This window comes from Tenrec ecaudatus, chromosome 7, assembly GCF_050624435.1.
Source record: "Tenrec ecaudatus isolate mTenEca1 chromosome 7, mTenEca1.hap1, whole genome shotgun sequence".
NCBI classification, from domain to species: domain Eukaryota; kingdom Metazoa; phylum Chordata; class Mammalia; order Afrosoricida; family Tenrecidae; genus Tenrec; species Tenrec ecaudatus.
Genome location: NC_134536.1, coordinates 32,911,733 through 32,934,737, shown reverse-complemented (window position 1 = coordinate 32,934,737; position 23,005 = coordinate 32,911,733). Strand labels below are relative to the sequence as shown.

Genomic DNA, 23,005 nt, shown 5'->3' with positions numbered 1-23,005 from the left:
ATGGGGTTGCCGTTATGCTGATCCGCCTGTCACTTGGGGTGATTTCATTTGCTTTTATTATGTAAATACTGGCAAACACTGAGCCACATAGATTTTCTAAAGAGAAAATCCTACAAACATTTAAAATACAGGAATTTATTTAAAACATAAGGCAGATCATTGTGCATGGAACACAAGTCTTCTTTTACATAGCCACAATTAAGTGATCAGATGCACAAAATAAGTAGACTATAGTCTCCCATAAATTCATATCCAACTTTCCAAAAATCCATCCTAACAATGCTGCCTATGAAACTAGAATCCAGGTCTAGTTTCATATCTAATCCAGAATCCAGGTCAGGATCATACACTGCATTTAGAATTTACATTGAGAAAATACAATGCAAACAGAATTATCTATTTGGTATGTATTATTATGAAACTTCAAGCTCGCTTTGTCTTTCAGGACATCTATATTATTTCAGAGTGTGGGCCAGTTATTTTGTACATCTTTTCATTTGTGTTGCTCTGATGTTTTCCTTTGTGAGATTAAGGCGATGTGTGTTTTGGGGAGTCAGAATACTGCCGACGCAACGTTGGGTTCTGCATGTGTCGCATCTGCAAGTACCCAGTGTCTGCATTTTCCATGATGCCCCTCTCTGGTGTTAACTACTGAAAAACTACCATTTTTCTCTTCCCAGTTAATATACGCTCTGTGGGAATTACTTTAACACTACATAATTATCTGTTTGCTTTCTTAAATTTTCATGTAATAATGTTAGCATCCACTGATGAATTTTGCCTGAATCAGTTGTTACTATGATAGTTACAAAATAGTGAAATCTTAACTACTATTTCTCTACATTGTTTGGTTGACACTCTACGGAAGGGGATCTTTTGCTTCCCCTTGTTTATTTATGAATTCCTTACACTTCGTGTGAAGTGGTGGACTTTCACTTCGGTCAATGACATAACCAATTCTTGCATTTCTCTTCTAGTTGTCTCCTGTGTCGTTTATAAATTATCCCCACCTTTTCAGGGTTCCCCTCACTCCCTTATTTTCTGTTATAATACATTATTAAAGTGTGTCTTACACTTTCTCTACCCCAGCCCTAGCACCAGCCATTTCACCAAGGTGGTCTGATACCATTTCATGAGGAAACAATTTTTAGAAAAGAAAATCGAGTGGTAAATGTACTAACTGTTACCGGGACTGGTTGTTCTTAGACATGCAGTGAAACGTACTTGTTCTAAGTATATTGTTGTTAATATTGATGTTAGGGGCTATCGAGTCAGTCCTGACCCATAGCAACCCTATGCACAACACAAGGAAACACTGCCCAGTCCTGTGCCATCCTCACAATTGTTCTTGTTTGAACCCATTGCTGCAGCCACCCTGTACAGAACTCTGTCTTGAAAAACGTGTACACCTGTAGCCAGTTCTCAGCCTTGGTCAGACCTAACCCCGCAGCAACATTAGATATTGCCAGTCGTGCCTTATCCTTTACGATGCAATCTTCAGGGATCTTCTTGGAAATTATAGTCTCTTGGTTTTCTTTCTCCCTCATAGGACTTCCATCTCAGTTTCCTTTGTTTTCTCCTATTCCTCTCTATCCTTTTAAGGTTGAAGTGCCCCAAATCTCAGCCTGATTTGCTGATAATTGCCCTCAATTATGTTGGCCGGTGCAGTCCGGTCGGTGCTGACCCATGGCGAGCCCACATGCAACAGGATGCGGCTCCTCCCTTCTTTCTTTTTCCTTCCTTCTCCTCGTTCCAAGATTGATTTTGGTAAATGAAGGAGCCGCTTTATTCTCAACTCGGTGTCACTACACTGATACAGATGAGTGCGAATCCACCATTAGAATGACGTCCATGTGTTTCAGTATTGGCGTGTGCCCAAACACTCTCAGTTACCCGCCACTTATCTCAGCATGCACCTGCTTGCCTCTTGCCACACATGAAATCTAGATTCGTTTAAAATAAAAGTACTTTTAGTCAGGGGGCATTTCCAGAGAACAGTGGGTTTTGCTTGCCCTCGGTGATGGCCTTATGTGCATCATGCAAACAAAGTCATGCACTGATGGGCATCCCTGCCCCGGGGAGTGCCACAGGGTGAAGGTGGATCCCGCCCAGTGTCTCTGCTTCTGGTCTCCACTGCGATACTTAGTCCCAGAGAGGGAGAACGAGAGATGAGAAGACGCATGGAATAAACCAAAATGACTTTTTATATGAGTTGTTTATTTTCCTACTGGACTGTTAAATTGACTCCAGGTCCAAAACTGGCAGCAAATGTCACTTATATGACCCAAGAGTGAGTCGCCGAATTTCATCTGGGATAAAGCATACCTTGACAAACACTCCAGTACTGTGCTTGAGCTACATCTGGAAAATAGCCATGATGTGAACAGTCCGAGTTTTGAAAAAGCGCATGTGGCATGAGTTTACAATATCTCTCCTGACAAGATCCGTTTTTATGGCCACCAATAAGAAAGAGCGTGTGCCATGAGGAAGTGGAATTCCTCGCTCCATTTTGGCAGGGGGATGGGGGCCTAGGTCACTTTCGTAGCAATATTATTGACTTCTTCGCCATTGATCTTCCTAGGACGTTCGGGACCATCTTCCTCGTGCCTGAAATAGTGTGTGGTCTCAACTTTTCTAATTCGCGTGAAGGATCTGATCAAACTAGCTAGAGGTGTCTGAGCCCTGGCCCACAGTAGCAGATGAAACATTTCATTTTAAACGTGTGCAGAAATTTTTTTAAGTGTAAGAAATGTTTATACTATGAGGCTAACTCAAAAAGTATTGCCAGTGGGGTTCTAGTTTATACATGCCTAAGTTTATTTAAAAAAAAAAAAAAAAGGTTTCTCCCAGGTAATACACTTTCAGGTGCCTTAAATACTGGTATTTTTTTGTTTCCATGGGAGAAAACAACAATTTTGGGAATGGGGCTAATCTAAAAATGCTAACAAAACTCAAGTGGGCATCATCCCACATCACTGAAGCTTAGCAACAAGTTCACAGCAACGCTGCCCTACCCAGGCCACAATGTTTAGATGGGTCGGGCCTTTTCAGGCATGTTGGGAAGACATCAACATTGAATTCAAGCAAGAGATGTTACCTCAGAAGGTTCCAGCAACTGTTTGAGGGATTCCCAAGGTGATTTTGATTTTCTCAAAGGACGCAGGAGGATTATGGAGGCTTGTTATGAAGGTTTCGATAAAATGGAAAGCTGCAGTGTGGAGACAAGCCAATGTATCAGCTCGGTTTTGAGGATAGCGGGGGCTGTCCTGTGAGAACATCTAGGGAAACCTTACTTCATCCTCCCCGAGTCCCATCTTGCCCCTTTGGCTTTTGCTTGCTCTCAGTGATGGCCTTATGTGCATCATGCAAATGAAGTCATGAACTGATGGGCATCCCTGACCCGGGGAGTGCCACAGGGTGAAGGTGGCTCCCGCCCAGTGTCTCTGCTTCTGGTCTCCACTGTGATACTCAGTCCCAGAGAGGGAGAATGAGAGATGAGAAAACGCATGGAATAAGCCAAAATGACTTTATATATGAGCTGTTTATTTTCCTACTGGACTGTTAAATTGACTCCAGATCCCAAATGTTCCCAAGTTCAGAGAACATTTAAATGGACCCTGATTTGAGGGTTGAGGGTCCCAGACCGGTGTTGTGAGCTGGGAGAAACCGAAGAGGATAGAATGCTTTGGGAAAGGATCAGAGTACTGGATGCACCACATGCTCAAATAGACAAGTCTTTCTGTTTAATAAAGTATATAGATACTATTCTTTAATAAAATGTATAGGCATTTTTGTTTAATGATGTATATAGGTATTTTTATCCCATAAAATATCTTGGCATTTTTGTGTAATAAAGTTTTCTATGATTGTAAGCAACGCTTTGGGGGCATTCCATCATGTAATACCAACATAATTAACAAGGGAGTGAAAATTTTAATTCATATATTTTATGCCTTCCAAAATTATGTTCAAAAATGAAGATTTTAATAAACCTAAGGTGTGAGATACAGCATTTTTGTTCTAGAAGAATTTCAGTTGTATGTAATAGACTAAGAACGCAGAGAACTCTGTTTCAATTTTTCTCCTTTGTGATCTACTTTTCTAGAGAGGAAAATAAGGCTGATTTTTTTTTACATACATAAACTTCTGAATTGTGTCACTTTCCACAGATACAACACACTCGGGGGAAATTGGCACCAAGAAAAAGGTGAAAAGACTGTTAAGCTTCCAGAGATATTTCCATGCATCGAGGCTGCTTCGTGGGATTGTACCGCAAGCCCCTCTCCACCTGCTGGATGAAGACTACCTGGGGCAAGCCAGGGTAAGCTGGTTACACCTTTGTCTCCCCGCACAGCAAGAGATCGCCCAAGCTGTGGAGCCCCAAGCACCTGGGTGTGCAGTTCCCTCCTGCCACAGAGGAGTTCTGTGACTCTGGCTAGTTATGCAATGAATGTGAATGCCTACCTCACAATATAAAATGAAGTTAGTAAAAATACCCACCCCCGAGGGTGGAGACGAGGATACAAAGCGGTAAAGCATATATACCTGCTTAACATACTCGAGCCTCACACGCTACCTGTTCTCATTTTCAAATGCGCGAAGCAGGTGTGTAGACTGTGTAGAGTTGTGCTCTGCTGGACCGCTGGGTCACCAATGAGAGCGCAATGAAAGGGTCCCAAGTCACTGAATTCTCTCAGGGAACTGAGAGTGCTGACAGGCACCCGGCAATCAGCACCGGTTCCACTTTGGGTTATTGGGACAGCCCAGCATCCTTTTCACCACTTTCAATGCATTAAAATAAATTTTGTTAATATTACAATTGTTTGTGCAAAGCATCAGTCTGGATGAGAGTGGAAACTAATGGGTGCCCATCTAGAACAGTGGTTCTCAACCTGTGGGTCGAGACCCCTTTAGGGTTCGAATGACCCTTTCACAGGGGTCGCCTGATTCATAACAGTAGCAAAATTACAGTGATGAAGTAGAATGAAAATAATTTTATGATTGGGGGCGCACCACCACATGAGGAACTGTATTAAAGGGTCTCGGCGTTAGGAAGGTTGAGAACCACTGGTCTAAAAGAAGTGTCCGTGCACTCTCTAACCCAAACGACTAAGCAGTTTCAATTTCAGGGATAAACTACCTCCGTTTTAACAGAAGTCAAAGTTCCTGTCTTATAGCCACATGTTATCGAAGAAGAAATATCCACTACCATAAAAACCAACACAGCCAGCTGCCACTGAATCCAGTCTGACTCATAATGCCCAAGGGTTTCCGAGTAAAACAATGTTCCACAGTTGTTTTCACCCCAAAGGCTGTTCTTCCAAAACCACCAGTGTTTTCAAACTGCAAGAGTTGAGTTAGCAGCCAAATGCTTAACCATCTGCACCACCAAGGGACTCTTAACTATGATCCCAAACCAAAAATACCAAACTCGCTGCCGCCGAAGTCCATTCTGACTTGTCGTGATCCTATAGGACAGAGCAGAACTGCTCCTGTGGGTTTCAGAGACTTCAGCGATTAATGGGAGCAGAAAGCCTGTCTTGCTCCTGCTGAGCTAAACAGCTGATGGCTTCTAACTGTGACCAAACACGGAACCACTGTGCCGCCAGGGCTTCCCCATATATGGTGATAAACATATTAACACATACTATGGAGAAATGGGAGCCATGGTGACACAGTGAGTTTTGCCTTGGGTTTCTAACCGCAAGGTCAGCAGTTTGAAACCACTGCCCACTCCTCAGGAGAGAGATGAGGCTTTCTACTCTGCTAAAGATTTAAAGTCTTGGAAACCACAGGGCAGTTCTACCCTGCCCCTACAGGGTCATTGCCAGTCAGAAACGACTTGATGGCAGTGCATTTTTAGTGTTTTTTATTAAGAAATGAGTAGCAGATTATTAGAAAGTACTCATTCACAGCACCAGATTTACGAAAGGAAGGGAAAACACATAAGCCGTTCCTTCTGACAAGGCCAAGGCCTGAGATTGGATGGATGTTTAGAGAGAAGCAAGACTAGGCTCCCTTTCCCCCAGAAGGGCCCCGAGAGAGCCGTGGATTGTTTGGCTTAGGGAAAATGCTCAACATCAAAGGTAACCGCTGTCCCTCATTCTCACACAAAGTGAAGGGCTTTCTGTGCCACGCCCAAGGGCTCGGGATAGTCTTGTAGGACATAGGGAACCAGGTCAAGGGTAGGGAAAGGAGAGTGAGGTGATCTTTTCTTGAGTCCGTGACTATGGGAAGAAAGGAAGGTGCGGTTGCAGGAACTATCATTGGTTAGAATCATTATCTAGACCTTTACGTCTAACCGAGGAGCCCCAGTGCCTGTCCAATAAGCATTTAACTGCTAATTGCAAGGTCAGCACTTCAAACCCACCAGCTGCTCCATGGGAGAAAGGTGAGGTGATGCGCTCCCATAAAGACTGACATGCGTAGCAGTCTTATGCAGGGTCACTAGGAGTTGAAATTGACTCGACACACATGGGTTTGGCTATAGTGGAGTAATACTTCTGGATTGGAAAGGTCTTTAAATGACTTGATATTTTATATTGCTCCCGCTTCTGTTTCCTGTTACAGTAGTTAATTATAAATTTGGTCCACCTCAAAGAGATGAAGGTGCTCAGCAATTATTTTGCCTTTAATAGAACAGTTAGAGGGAGCCTCCTTCCTTTAGTCTATAGGATTGTGAGGTAGAAATTTGACTGTCACTTAGAAAACACCTGGCATATTCATGCTGATACCAACCATGTTCCAAGAACTTCCTGGGACCTCGTTTCACCCTCAAAGCAAATCTCTCAAGTAGAAAATATCGACATCGGCCACCTTTTTCAGATTGAAAACCTGGGATACGGAAAGGTCTTGGGAACTTGCCCAAGACCCCAGAGTTAGTACAAGAGATGGCCGACCTCAGAGCAGACCGTCTAATTCAAGGCTTCGTCCCATTACAAACGTGTTATTAGCGAAGAGAAAGACTTGCTTTGCCATCGCCTGTAGCCCATAGAGTAGCAAGTTAGCATCGTCAGCTTTTTGACTGTCAAGTTCCTTCTGTCTCAGAGTCAACGTCTGCCCCTCTGATAGGATTCATCCGAATGCTCTTGTCTGTTTACTTTTCCAGCACATGCTCTCCAAAGTGGGAATGTGGGATTTCGACATATTCTTGTTTGATCGCTTGACAAATGGTAAGTCACTCAGAAGAATTCTTTCCCTAAAGTAGGCTTCATTTCGTGAAAAACAAAATGTATGCGCAAAATGTCTGTGTGTTACTCTTTCTTCCTTCTTGCTCCTCCTTCCCAAGACTGATGTCAACTCAAGAAGGACAGCACAAGGGAAATTCTAGTCTGGCGAAGACTCAAGATTGAACTTGGCCTTAGCTGCTGGCGGCACCAGGCAACCCTAACAAGGCAGGGAGGGGCAGAAAGCTGGGTGACTGGAAATGGGGAGCCCAAGGTAGAAATGAGGAGGGTGCAGATACATTGTGGGGATAGCAACCAGCCCCACAGAACAGTCTGTGTTTGCATGGCTGAATGGGGAACGGAGGTGCTCTGTAAACTTGCCCTGAACAATGCTGAAGAAAAAGAATTTTAGGCAGTTTCCTTCTGACCTTGATGATCCCAAAGAAATTTAAGAACCACAAATTGGGTTCTTCCCTTGTAGAATGCTTGGGCTACATTCAAGAGTAGGAAGTTCATTGTTAGTCAATGAAAAGTAGGCACACTGACGGTAGGCAGGGGAGGGAGGGGGAAGAAAGGGGGAGCTCATATCATGGGCTCAAGTGGAAAGAGAATGCTTTGAAAATGATGATGACGGCAGATGTGCAAATGTACTTGACATACTGGAGGAATGTATGGCTTATGATAAGAGCTGTAAGAGCCCCCAATAAAAGGAAGAAGATTTTTTTAAAAAAGAACAGAAAAGTAGGCGCACAAAAAGTCCATCTGACCAGGCCTGACTCTTGCAGGGCAAGGTGTTGGTGGCTGAGTCAGCCCCGTTGTAACTATTATTCAGCTGCCTTTGGCACTGTGAGATGCTAACGACCGTGGAAGAGGGAGTGCAGCAGCTTAGGCTGTAGGGGAAGGGCAAAGTCGACATTTGGACAAGTTTCTCTTTTGCAAATTTTCTATCTGCCAAGGCTTTCCTTAAGAAAACAGTGTTCTTATTATATGTGATCTGCCCATAGAACAAATGCTGATAAGCTTATGAAGCCGATGTAAGCTATCACATTTACTGACCTTTTTCTGCCCCACAATCCACCGGATTTGTGCTTTTAGTCATTACAGATGTGGGGGGGACCACCACTGATAGGGTCCTAAGGAGGGACCCTACGGGAAAACTAAAGAGACAACAGACCAGACATGCAAGTGCTCACCTCTTCCGTGGAGTCTGGGAGCAGAGAGTGGGCGAGCGTATTCTCTCACAGGTTTCTGTAGTCTTGGGGCATGCAAGCCTGTCACACACACACACGTAGCAGGCAGGGGATGTGCTCGGGGCATACATGTGACAGGAAGGCACTTCAGTAGCGAGATGGGCGGGTTCTAGAGGGTCTGAACGGACAACCTTCAAGCATATAGTAAGCAACCAGGAGCTTGTAAGAAGCTTGTAAGACTGGCGTTATTACGGGGAACATTGTGGGTAATAACTTTCAGTTAGCAGAATGAGACCAGGACTCATCTCCAACTCGTGAGCGTGAAGGCCTTCCTCTACCAGAGTCTGCCTCCTAGACTCTTAATTATGAGCATGGAAATGTACCCTTATACCGTCTCTTCCGAGTTCTCAGTTTCCCACACAGGTGGTTCCCACCATTCTCCTCTTTAACTGGCAATGTGCACTAGAGAGAGATGCCAGCCTAATACCCAAATCACGGTTCCACCCTGTGGAAAGCCACGTGCGCCAGCAGGGATGGATTTCACCATCTTGCCTTTCACGTTACTCAATTCGCCTGGTAAATGAAATTCACTCTTAACCAATAGAACTGTTTAGTGATATTTCTGAAAAGGTGGTATGATCGTGGCTCTTATACATATATAGATGAACATGTGTCAAAGATATTTACTTAACTCAGCTGCTGAGAGATCCAGTAAGCTGTTACAGCTGGTTCAAGGGAGAATTCAAGGAACTCATATAAGCAGTAAGAAATTCTGAAATGAATTTACAAGTAACTGCAAAACACAGACTGTGGAAATCACTTGTATTTTCACCTGACTAGATTTGTTTACATGTATACGGGTAAAAATCACGAGGAATGTTGACAGTTTCCTGCAATTGAGAGAGTTGTGAAATAAAGCAAGACAGTGAAAACTGCAGAGACCCATAGACTCGGGATCTGGAGGAATGTATTTAATCAGCACCTAGTTCTCCATTGAAGACAAAAGTGAGACATCTTTGTAGCTCATTCCCAAGTCCTCATAAATTTCCCAGTGCTTTGTCCATTCAAAAGTCATTATTCTTAAATAACAGCCTTTTTTGAAATGCTCACAGCTTGCCACTGCATCCGTTTGCAGTTCTGTAGGCTTGATTATAAGGTGTCTTAGGGTCAATTCTCCACATGCACAGTACTTCATAGGAAGAATGGGCTCTGCATTTTAGGCACATGGTGGCTTGCAAAACCACTATAAATGTAAGAAACAAAGGTACTGGAGAAACATTTCAAGTTACTGTTAACGTTACACGTAGTATACGAATATGCATGGAAATAGCGCCAAAGTTCTGACAGGGACGGTTACAGCTCTCAAGATGACTGATCTTTGTACAAGTCTAGGCCGTGATTCTCAGTGGTTTGACAGTTATATAATGATGCTGTCACTGGCAACTCGGTGATCTGATGTGGTCATCAGCCAATTCCACACAATGACCTGGTCTTTGGAACCTAACCATGTCAACACCTGCCTCCAGGGGCCGAATCTCTGTCCCTCTTCAGGATGGGTTCGAATGACCAATCTTTCTGTTAGCAGTCAAGCATTTCCCTGTTTGTACCACCCAGGGGACCTCTTTGTATCTGACCCCAATTTACAGATCAGGAAACTGGAGGGGAGTTATACAAATCAGAATGTCTGAATCGATGTCACACATACAAAAGGAGAATGCCTAGGACCAAATCAGAGTGCTAGCATCATACATAGTTGAGTAACTTCACACTCAGAGTGGGGAATGCTTGAAGCCTAGAAGCTTCACTACAGAAACTTTGATCTTAGTGCCAGTCTTGATGTGTTCCTGGTGATGGAAACGAGCTCATGCTGGTGCCTGTTGTCTTCTAGGAAACAGCTTGGTAACACTGCTGTGCCACCTCTTCAACACCCATGGGCTCATTCACCACTTCAAGTTAGACATGGTGACCTTACACAGGTTTTTAGGTAAGTTCTTTCTTTCAAATCCTTACCTTCCCCCCAGAAATCCTGGCAGTCCATAGTACTGTGTCATGTACAGGGAGCAGGAATCATAGCGAGATGGATGAAAACCTCAAATTAATCTAAAACTATCTCATCTTCATTTTAAAATACAGCTTTCCCATCTTAAATCATTAAGGGGGAACTGGTTAATTACTTACAACGGAGGAAGGCTGTATAGAAGGAAGTCATCAAGAGCATGTAACAAGGGGGAAAGAGGAGCTGAAACCAAGCGCTCAAACAGAAAGCAAATGTTTAGAAAATGATGATGGCAGCATATGTACAAACAAGCTTGGTACAATTGATGTATGGATTGTTATAAGAACTGTAAGATCACTGAAGACAAATGGGTGCATAAGCAAATGTGGTGAAGAAAGCTGATGGTGCCCAGCTATCAAAAGATACAGCGTCTGGGATCTAAAAGGCTTGAGGGTAAACCAGTGGCCATCTAGCTCGGAAGCAGCACACATGGAAGAAACACACCAGCCTGTGTGATCATGAGGTGTCGAAGGGATCAGATATCAGGCATCAAAGAACAAAAAATCATATCATTGTGAATGAGGGGAGTGGAGACCCAAAGCCCGTCTGTAGGCAACTGGACATCCCCTTATAGAAGTGTCACAGGGAGGAGACGAGCCGGTCGGGATGCAGTGTAGCAACAATGAAACATGCAACTTTCTTCTAGTTCCTAAAGGCTTCCTCCTCCCTTGCGCCCCCTCATCATGATCCCAATTCTACCTTTCAAATCTGGCTAGACCAGAGGATGTACACTGGTTTTGATAGGAACGGGAAACACAGGGAATCCAGGACAGATGATCCCTTCAGGACCAGTGGTGAGAGTGGTGATACCGGGAGAGTGGAGGGAGGGTGGGGTAGAAAGGGGGAACCAATTACAGGGATCTGCATATAACCTCCTCCCCGGGGGACGGACAACAGAAAAATGGGTGAAGGGAGATGTCGGACAATGTATGATATGACAAAATAATAATTTATAAATTATCAAGGGTTCATGAGGTAGGGGAGAGCAGGGTGGGAAGGGGAAAAATGAACTTATGCCAGGGGCTTATATGGAGAGCAAATGTCTTGAGAATGATGAGGGTAACGAATGTACAAGTGTGGTTTATACAATTGATGTATTATGGATTGTGATCAGAGTTGTATGAGCCCCCAATAAAATGATTTTTTTTTATTTTAAGCTGTAAAAGCCCCCAATAAAATGATAATTTTTTTAGAAAGCTGAGAGAGAGCATATAACAAGACCCATATTAGCAAAACCCCAACAGGATATGCCTCAGATAACTTTTCATCTGGACATGGGTTGCTGAAAAGCTTCAATAAACTCTTATTTTAAATAGTATGGTTTGAGGTTGGGTTGGGTTGGGTTGGGTTTGGTTTGATCTGGTTTATTTATTTCTAGCTGTTTCAACAACCCTTCAGGGCATTTTATCATCATTGGGCCCACATTTAAAAGGTTTCAAAACATGTCCAAGGTCACACAGCTAATAGCTAATAGGTGACAAAGACTCAATTATATCTCAGGTCTGCCTGAGGTGGAAGCTGCAGCTTTCTACCCTACTCCCCCATCACTCTGGATCAAATGGCAGCACTGATTCTGCTTTGATTCTTATTCATATACAGGGAATGGTTCGGGGCACATTTGTAAGTACCAAATGGCTTCTCTTTGCCACTTAGCATATTTTTGGCTTCTGTTTGCCACATGGCTGTGCTTTGACTTTGTAATTTCACTTAACTCCATCCTGAGGACAACAACAGCGATGAAGACAGCAGGTTTACAGGGAGTTTACAAATACTGGGACTCCTCGAAGGATTTCCAGAGATTTTCACATTTAATCCTTCAGTCGATCATGATTTCAAACGATTCTTATCCCCATCTAATCGGGTGTGCCAACAATGATAAGTGATAAAGCCAGGATTAAAAAAATAACTGCAAAAGAAACCTGGTGAATAAAACAACAGAGGGGGAAAAACAAACACAGAAATAGTTTAAAGTACACCTGTTTCCAGAGACACAAGTAGCCTTAGGCTAATTTATGTAGCCTGAACGGAATGATAGACCCAAATGGAACTAGTTCTGATTTGTCGAAAGAGAGAGGGGAATGATTACTACTTCACTAGGCTGTTAACCAGTACATTAGGAGTTTGAGGTCACCCCCGGGGACTTTGGAAGGAAGGTGATCTACTTCAGAAATATCAACCATTGAAAGTCCTGTGGAACACAGTTCTGCTCTGACTCTTGTGGGGTCACCTTGAATCAGGGGTGCCCAACAGCAACTGGCAAAGAGGGAGAACACAAATAATTTGGACACGTGTGTATCCACCCAACAAATATTTGGCCAACAAAGTTAGTATCAGAATCCAAAGCCAACTCCACAGCCTGGGCTGAGCTATTACGGTACCAATTCTAGATCTGAACACACTTGACATTCTAATACACTGACCCCATCACCACCTCCGCCCTGTCTCTGTGACTAGTCGCTTCTGTAAGGAGCAAACCCAGCGGCCTTCCTGTGTCTCCACTTGGTTCCAAGAGCATTCTTTCCTTGCCTTGCAGTATATTAAAAATATAAGAAAGATGGCAGCTTCACCTGAATATGGGAGAAATAATCCAAAAATTCCCCAGAAATTCAGTGCTTTGAATTCCTGCCTGGAGAAGCCCCAGATTTAATTCAATCAGAATTTGTTCATCCAAAGCTAATCAAACCCAGGATTTGTTAAACCACCCTTGAATGTCTGTAGACTGATGCATCTGGGGCTCATTGAAAGGAACCCTTATTTATGGCATATCATTCATAAATGGCAGCAAGCTTCAATAATTAACCTATGCTGTGAAATAAAGTTCTTCTTTTTCTATGTATTTATTTTTCCTCTGAATGCAAGCCTTCATGAATGCCAGAAGGGGTAATTTATGAAAGGGATGAGGAATCCCACGGGCCTCACAAATCCTCTCGTCCGTCTCCCTTCTGCTCTGCCCGCCTCCCTCTTGCCTAAAAACAGCCCAGTAGAACCACCAACCTTGGAGTTCTTTTAAAGGGCCTCCAGGCCATATATTTAGGAAGAGCTGTTTTGGTGGTGGTGGAGGTGGTTGTTTTAACAAAAAAACACCCCCAATAAACCTGCATTAGTAAGCTCTTCATGGTTTTGTTTTGCTTTAATTGATTGAGTTATCTGTTTCCCTCCTAGTCATGGTCCAGGAAGATTACCACAGCCACAACCCGTATCACAATGCCGTTCACGCAGCTGACGTCACCCAGGCCATGCACTGCTACCTGAAGGAGCCGAAGGTAAGGCAAGGCCCCACTGCCTCCTGGACCACTTGGGAATGCCAAAGATGAAACCTGTTTGCTGGCCTCCCAAATCACGCATCGCATCAGAGGAACATTATTTTGGGTCATTCACCAGCTGAATGCGAGTTATTTCAATTAAACTTTCGTATCAGTTCCAGCATGTTGATCATGTTCACGAAAGCGGATGGGAATCTTCTAAGGGTTTCTTCCATATTTTTTTCATTTTTTTTAAGACTGCATTAGGATAAAAAGAACCTGTTCTTTTGTTCTGTGGCAATCCACATCTCAAATGCCTTCAAGAACCAGTATGTTCACAGAACAGCTGGTGGGCTGGAACTGCTGACCCAAAGTGAAATTTACTGCACAACTTCTGATCCAAGATGTTTAGCTCCAAAAATTCTAACATCTACCTCTAAGTACACAGGGGCCAGACAAGCATCCTAGGGACAGAACATGTGTTTATTTTCACATTTGATCCTTCCATTGACCGTGATTTTGAAGGTAGATGCTTCATTCCTGTTCAAATATCCCCATGACACTTTAACATCTGTAAGTCATCAGAACATTGTATTATATCACACAGTCATGTTTTTAAATTAATACGAGATTTCTGTTTTCCTAGCCAACAACAACAACCAAAATCACAGATTCTCACATACCCCCCACCCAGCTATTAATTACACATTAAAGAGCTAAGCAGGTTTTGCAATTTAGTCCACTCTGATCTGGCAATGATTTGTGGGACCCTTGAAATGTGAAAGTGAATTGTTTTAAAGGTAGCCATCACTGAAGGAGCCATCGGGGTTCAGTGGTTAAGCACACAACTGCTAACCAAAAGGTCCGTAGATCTTTAACCCACCATGCACTCCACGGAAGAGAGATGTGGCAGTCTGCTTCTCTAACAATCACAGCCTTGCAAACCCGAGAGGGCAGATCTCCTCTGTCCTGTGAGTCAGAGTGAATGAGCTCAACACACTGGCTTCAACTTTTCCCTTTCTTTGCAACTTTTTCTGGGAGCAAGAGACTGACTGTCAACTCTGGCTTCTCCCTGTGAGCCACATGGTTGTGTGACCAACAAACAGTGCCATTATATCAACAAAACAAACAATGGCAGTGGGGAGAGGAGGACGCTTGGATGAACATACCACTTGAATTGGCTGTCCTGGCCACATCGTCTCTTCTTGTTCTTGTCATTCCTGACTATCACCCTATTGAATGTCTCAAAGGGCAAAAGGCTGACTGGCTGGCTGGTGGGCCAAGATGATTCATTTGCTTTGATTTAGCCTAAACCAACGTGCACCTAGTCATGGAAATGCACCAACCAATCTCTCCTTCTGATTGTTTAACAGCTTGCCAGCTTCCTCACACCCCTGGACATCATGCTGGGACTGCTAGCAGCAGCAGCACATGACGTTGACCACCCTGGAGTGAACCAGCCATTTTTGATCAAAACTAACCACCACCTTGCCAGCCTGTATCAGGTAAGGAAGCCCAACACAAAGCCAGGCAGAGTAAGTGACCTTGGACCTGATGCTTGAACTTGCCCTTGGACTTGGACTTCCTTCCGGTTTAGCCTCTGATGGGGACCCCAAAGGAGATCAAGCTGGTTTATAGGGATACCCTGGGGATTCTGTTTTCTCCAGAGTGGGTTTGAAATTCCCTAAGTCAAACAGGAACCCTGACCCAACTCTCTCAGGGTCTGACAATTCCTCAGGCTCCGTGGACTATCCATATATAATGACCACCCTATGCCAGCCCTTATGGGATCTCTATAGATGATCTTTGCCAGGTACCATCTTGATTCAGGCATGCCCTTGAGGCCATTGCTGAGCTGTATTTGCCCTTGAGTTAGTCAGATTACCAAATCACCAGGTGCACTTTGTGGTTATAACACAGCTGTATGAGTAGATGGGCCTGAAGAATTCTTATCTACAGGGGAGTTGCCAGCGTCCAACCCTATTTCATAAATGAATGAGTCTTGGAATTTTCAACGTGGTTCTTTAAAAACTTGGGGTCTCATTAGCAAGCTCATTTAGTACAAAATTATTCAATGTGAAGTCCACTGTGGTTGAATCCACTTCAATTCATACCAGCCTCATAGGACAGAATAGAAACACCCCACAGAGTTTCCAAAACTAAACCTTTCCTGAAGCAGACTGCCACATATTTCTCCAGCCACCAGCCTTCTGTGAACAGACAATTGCTTAGCCACTGTGCCCTCAGAGTGCCTTCACTCCTTCTGAGGGAGTCACCGAAAGCACCTGCAGTGGGTCTTCTGAGGCAAGTTCGTGCTGGAAACCTCCTGATGGATCCTAATCAAAAAGCTTCATTGTATAAGCTTCTGCAGTTGAGGGGGTCCCTCCTGCAGGTCCTCCTGTTCTAGGGAGGAAGATCTGACCAGTACACCCAGGTGACTTAAAATGAGATCGACATCAGTAATCACACAAAACAAGAGAGCTATGACCAAAACATAACGAAGGTCAGAAAAGACAAGAAATGGATTCCAAGGATGGTTTCTGGAACAAAGCCTCCTGGGAGAGGGCTGGACCTTGAAATGTGAGTGGCATGTGGTGACAGATAAAAGGAGAGCATTAGGGACAGTGGGGCGCGGGGGGAGCTAGTGCTTTGGGAGTTGACATCCATTTCCCGTTATTATCTCAGAAGAACTGAAAACGGGACATCCTTGTGGCATTGAGTTCCGCAGAGTCCTGACACCCATACCCCTGCTCTGAGCTGTGTGTTCTGAGCTCACAGAGACTGAGACCAGGGGCGCTTGTTTTGGTAAACCAGGAGGATCAGTGAGCCAGGGAGGGGGCTGGGTCAGACAGTCTTCACTGTGCATTAACTGGTAGATGAGAAAGTGGCATAACCGTGTAGGTTGTGCATTTCAAGGAAGATTTTTTTAATCACTCTGCATAATACCTAAACCGAGGAAGACCACTCACAGCACATGAGGTTTAAAAATCACTGGAAATGTAACCTGCAAGCCCACCACGGGACTGTTGGCTGAGTGGGCTTTCAGAACTGCCTGTGCACATTTATTTTTAAGAAAAGGTCATTCGATAGATTCAGGAACTGTGAAGATTCATAGTATTGAGCGAAGAAAAAAAACAAGCATATAAATTCAAAACACATTCATACATGCACACAGTAAACATACATGCAGTAGAAAGAATGGGCCGGGCATAGGTGGCTTCATGAGCACCCTGTGCGTGACTTGGGTGCAATTCAGACTGACAACACTAAGATAAAAGAGAAGACCGCTTCCTCTCCCTTGCTCGTGTTAGCTGTGCTCTTCCCGTTGTCATGAATAAGATGATTGCGTAGCGCCCAGCCTGTGCTTTTGCCCTGAGAGAAAGCAAGTGCGGAGCAGCTCGAGTGAAGGCCTGGTCAGAAAGCTCCCACCCATGGTCTGTGAACGGGTTGGACTGCCAATCAAGTTCAAAAAGAGCCATCGAAGGCACGCCCACCTCTCCATCAGACCGGACGCTGTCCATCAGAGTGGACGCTGTCCATCAGACCGGACGCTGTCCATCAGAGTGGACACTGTCCATCAGACCGGACGCTGTCCATCAGAGTGGACTCTGTCCATCAGACCGGACGCTGTCCGTCAGAGTGGACTCTGTCCATCAGACCGGACGCTGTCCATCAGAGCGGACTCTGTCCATCAGACCGGACGCTGTCCATCAGAGCGGACTCTGTCCATCAGACCGGACGCTGTCCATCAGAGTGGACTCTGTCCATCAGACCGGACGCTGTCCATCAGAGTGGACTCTGTCCATCAGACCGGACGCTGTCCATCAGAGCGGACTCTGTCCATCAGACCGGACGCTGTCCATCAGAGTGGACGCTGTCCATCAGAGTGGACGCTGTCCAGGCATCTGGGGGTAGAATGGGAAGGAAAGGAACACGGAGGAGTCAGAGCCAAGAATTTTCACTTTCTTCCACCGGCCAACACCAAACACACGCGCACACGCACACACACACACACAAACACACGCACACACACACACAAACACACGCACACACACACACTTATCAAGTAAGCAAAAGAAGCTTTAAGTCAGATGTGATATTGGTTACTAAAACTGAAAAAGGATAACCCTCAGTTAGATTTCAAATAAAATAAATTTCCTTTGTATAGAGATCAGTGACTTGTCAACTAATGACAAAGCAAGCAATTTATACAGATAAAACAATTTATAAAATATTGCTCCATGAAACATACTCTACAGTCTATGTTATCTCGCATACATTCTATGATATCTTGCAAGAAATGTATCATTTTTCTTAGTTGCATACCACATTTTTAGCTTTTGGAGGTCAGCATTTTTAGCTTTTTTTTTTTCCTTAATGATTCTGAAATGTCAACATATAGTTCTCAGAACCAAGAGAAACGTTTCTCTCCCCCTACAAGCGTCTGTCTGCAGAGAGGATGGATCACCTCGCAATTGCTTCAGTAGGAAAAGTGTTTTGGATGGGGATGGTGGAAATTATAAATGGAAGTCTTCAATGTGATGCTGGGTTTCCTAAGGTCCTTGCTGTTCGGTGTGGCATGGTTAACAGGAGCCACATACCCCTGGCCCTGATGAGAACGCCACCCTGCCCAAGCGACTTCAATTGGTGTCACTATCTTAGAACTGGTGTCTGGGGAAGACACAGATAAAAAAAAGGGGGAGCCCAAACCTACTGCCATCAAGTGGATTCTGACTCCTTGTGAGCCTGCAGAACAGAGTGGAACTGCCCCCGGGGCTTCCAAGGCTGCAAACAGTGGTGGGAGCAGAAAGCCTCACCTTTGTCCCATGTGGATCCGAACTGCTAAGCAGAGCACCTCCACGCATATCCACCAGGACTCCTTCTAAACAAAGGAAAGTTGTCTTCCAAAAGACAACACACAAGGCGGTGCCATGGTTTCTTTAAGGGTCAAGGTCTGTGTCGAGCTCAAGGACCTCCCGTTCCCCCCGGACATTCTGGACGGGGACTGATGTAACATTACCAAGGACACCACTTGGCTGGTTAGGCAGGAACCCGGCGGCAGACTTCAGGATTTCCCAACAGTTTTGCTTCTCTGTTTCATGAGCAATTTAAAAAGAAAACACAGACTCTGTTCCTGGTGGTGTTTTTCTTCCGATTTCCTCTGTGTTGAAAAGGTGTCATTAACTCTGATTCCTATTGTATACTAGGCTTAGTTTATCAACATCATTCCAAGTAGTTTCATCAAAGTAAGTGACCAAGAAATGGGGGAAGGGGGGCGGGCATGGGGGGGTGGAAATTAAAACAATTTAAAGCTTCCTTGTCTATAGCAACTCTGCTCTGTCAGATTGTCTTTGACAAATAGAATCTTGATTTACTTTGAAACCCCGTGTTCATGGTTTATTCAATGCCAGATCTGTTGTTATTCAGGAGCAAGAGGGTTGTTTTGTTCTTAGGGTGGATAATACCTGATAATTCAGACCAAAAGGGCAATAAAGTTCCGCTTCAAGGTTTTGTCTTTCCCCAATTAAAATTCCATTAGATTTTTGTTGCTACAAGAGTGAACTCTTTCAACTTTAAGATGAAGATGGTTCTTAAAACAGTAGGCAGTTTGAGAGCCTAACCAGCTTGGCTGGCATCACGTGAAATTGCTTAGCGCAAGCAGATGCTTCATAAAAGCAGGCAGATGTGATACTGATGCAGCCTTCCAAAAGAGCCCAAGAATTTCAATGAATACGAAAGGCATAGAATCTCACCCTGTGTTCGGATCTCCATGAGCATGGCGGGTCATCTTCTTTTTACAGCCAGGAAGGAGGATCAAAAGTGTTTCTTTCACACATACAACTCTTCACACAATTGCCTCTGAATTCCCCCACTCTCCACTTGGACTCACTGATCTTATTGATGTTAATTTGGGCCTATCTCAGCTTCTTCTTGGAGGTCTTCCTTGTCTCCAAAAATCCATCCTACGTGGCCTTCTGCATGATTTCACAGCCCTGTATCACTTTGCCCATAAATATTCATCTCCAACAACATTTATCACTCTAAATTATTAGTGACTGATTAAATGCCCAGACCTTCTCTAGACTCTAAGCTTCTGGGAACCTATCTCAGTCATTCTGTATTCTCACTAACCAACAGTGTACTTGCATTCAGTGGCTATTTATTGGGTGATGGAAGGTTTACTGGACGGGTAGGTAGGTGGATGGATGGATGGATGGATGGATGGATGGATGGATGGATGGGTGGATGGATGGATGGATGATGGATGGATGGATGGATGGACCAGATCCATGCAGCAAGACAGACCCTGAACAGAACTGAGGGATCAGGAATGTTAGCAACAGTGGGTTTGGCAGGTAGGATCTGACCATACAGTGGCCCCAACACTTAGGGGAGGGAGACCAATAAGTTAAAGTATACTCACTCTCTTTCTAATAACCATTGCTACTAACCATCAGCATGAGAAAGATGAGACTTTCTATTCCCAGGAAGGGTTACAGTCTTGGAAATCCACAGGGGCAGTTCTACTCCATCTTTTAGCATTGCTGTGAGTTGGCATCAACTCAATGGCAGGGAGGAAGGAAAGAGAGAGGGAGGGAGGGAGTCGGTGAGTGAGTGGTCATTAGAGAGCCTGGCAGTGCTGTGAGGTAAGCCTACTTCTGCTAACCAAAAGGCTGGCGATCCAAACCCACAAGCCTTGGTGAGAGAGAAAGGTGGGACTGTCTGGTCCTGTACAGATAGATGCACAAAGTTTTGGAGACCCCATACAGGGTTGCAGTGTGTTGGAATGGAGTTGATGGCTGCGGGTATTGAGGATTACATTCCTACTGCCTGACCTGAGAGTGTAACAGGACCCTGGTGATGGGGTGGGTTACATGTTGAGCTGCTAACAGCAAGGTCAGCAGGTCGAAATCACCACCTCCTTCGCAGGAGAACGATAAGGCTATCAGCTCCCATAAAGGTTTACCGTCTCAGAACCCCATGGGGGCAGTTCTGCTCAGTCCTGCGGGATCGCTATAAGTTGGTATCAGCTCAGTAGCAGTGGGTTTTTGAATTGTATAATAACACAAAGAATGAGAAGCACTCTCTGAAAAACCCTTTATATATAAAACCATCGTGAATGTATCTTGGAGTTGACCAATAAATTCTGGTAGATGCTCTTTAAAGTCGGGCTCTGAACCTGACTCTGGTGATTGATCCATGAATGGTTCGTAGCAGAGAATCGACTACGGTTCATCATTTTTAAGTCTCTTTGGCATTTGCCTAAGTCTCCAGTACTCACAACAGCAGATCCCAAGTCTGGCTTCTCTCGTCTCCTGACCCAAAATTCAAACAGAACTCTTTTTCTTTTAACTGTTCCTTATTGAAACGGTTGCCGTTGCTGAACCTTCGGGCTTTGGAAATTAATTACTCTGTACCCATTCAACAAATATTGACTCCCCTAGGTGGCACCGTGCCACGTGCTGGCACACAAAGATGAATAAGACAAGCTCCCCACTCTCAATGACCGTCATGGCTGGCAGCAGCCTCACACTGGGCATGCGGACCCAGGGGTTAACAGACTTCCTAAGGGGACGCAGGTCTGAGTAGTGCTCACAGACTCCGGGTGCAGGCCCACAGCTCCTCTTTCCTCAAGTGCCCCTTTCTCCCCAGCAAACTGCTTGCTGCACAGCCCAGCCCTTCCCACTTCCCCGTCCCTCTTTCACAGTCATCCAGTCACACACCCCCCTTACAAAGGAAAGGCTTACCTGCCGCCTCCCCGCCTCCCCAACCGCATCCCAAATTGCCCTCTGTGTAAAAATGCCATGGGGGGTGGGGGGAACTCCTGAGCTTTGAGTGCCACTAACTCCCTCCGCCCTATCTCATAAAGAGCTCCATTGCCAATTTCTTCAAAGCAGCATTGCGTTGCCAAATGTGCGGTCCCGATATGTTTAAGGCCAATTAGCTACTAATAACCAGCGCATTGTTAATCAAGCTGGGACCTCGGTTCAAGACTTAGAGCCCTGGGTTGGAAACATTTGTTCACTTAAATATTTTGTGTACGTATTTTCATAATGGCAGAGAGAAATATGAGAGTGACAATGAAAGACTTTCGTGTATAAAAAACATAGGGCATTATATGGAGTATGGGATCTATGAATACAAGTTTTAAGAAGTTAATTTTAAATTTCTGAGTTAAAGAAAAAATTATTTTTGAGTTATTGTTGCCCCTCCCCCCCGATCAGTGATGATAGACATTAGGTGCCATCAATATTTAGATTCCCTTAGCCCTCCCACTGCCATTGAGTCAATTCTGACTCAGCTTGTTCTCACTGCTAATGAGTCCATTGTGACTCACAGAGACCCAATAGGACAAAGTGGTCTTCGTTTGTGTTTGCTTCTTTACTACTGAAAAGACCTTTGGGGAAAAAAACTATGCTTCTCACATACTCTTCAGATTTGGAAAAAAATAATTCTGAAAGATAATAACTTTCAAAGGGGTAAAAAAGACATTGTGTTGTGTATTTGTGAATATTGATTTTTCAATAGAAAATCATTGTGCCGCCCTTTCATGCATGAAATGCATCTCAGTGAATCTAATAGGAGCCCTGGTGGTGCTATAGGGGAGGCTTTGGGCTGACACCAAGATACATAACTGCAAGGTTGCAGTTCAAATCCACCGGCTTCTCCAATTGAGAAAGAGGCTGTTGGCTCTGATAAAAACGTAAAGTCTTGGAAACCCACAGGAGCACTTCTACTTTCTACCATCCTTACAGTGGCCTCCCATTGCCCTCTAACTTCATTTCCCCAAACTCTACCCTGTCTCAGTGAGCATTGACCTTGTTTGTGCTCTGTGGGTCCTTGGCTCCAGCTGTTTCCTGTGTCAGCTGCACTCTCCCCTGTAGGGAATGGACGCATGCAGATATTGGCATAGCTAACTGGCCAACTCCTCCCACCTTCAAGCCTTGGTTTGGTTCAGATCTTGCTTCTGCCCCAGGCTACCCTACCTGCCTCCCCGAGTACTCTGCTCCGCTTCGCCTTCGGGTCCCATGAACTCACTGTCTTCTGCAGCACTGTGCCATGTGCAGAAACAGAGCATCTATTGGGGACGGGGCTTTCCGTCAGTCTCTGCCCATTTCTACCACCCCAGCTCCTTGTCCATTGCAGGTAGTAACATATTCCAAGCATGTAAAATAGTGTCTGAAACAGTAAATCCTAGTAGAGTTGTTGGATTGGTTCAAATAATTTGCCTGGTGAACTATTTAGCAAAGATAGAGCCAGCATTTGCTGTGTGCAAGGCATGGGATGGCGTGCAATTGTGCGGTCTATTGACTTTTATTCCGTGCCAGCCTCCACGCCCACACCATTTCC

At 44.6% G+C, this 23,005-nt stretch overlaps 1 protein-coding gene across 2 annotated transcripts in view; it reads left to right on the top strand.

The window, feature by feature from the left end:
- Positions 1–23,005, top strand: part of PDE7B (phosphodiesterase 7B) — a 349,734-nt gene that overhangs the window by 302,145 nt on the left and 24,584 nt on the right. For both annotated transcript variants that reach the window (XM_075554498.1, XM_075554497.1), the window contains 5 exons: positions 4,170–4,321; positions 7,109–7,172; positions 10,245–10,340; positions 13,575–13,675; positions 15,028–15,159. In XM_075554498.1, the coding sequence (XP_075410613.1) occupies positions 4,170–4,321; positions 7,109–7,172; positions 10,245–10,340; positions 13,575–13,675; positions 15,028–15,159 (545 nt within the window). The remainder of the gene's footprint in view (positions 1–4,169; positions 4,322–7,108; positions 7,173–10,244; positions 10,341–13,574; positions 13,676–15,027; positions 15,160–23,005) is intronic.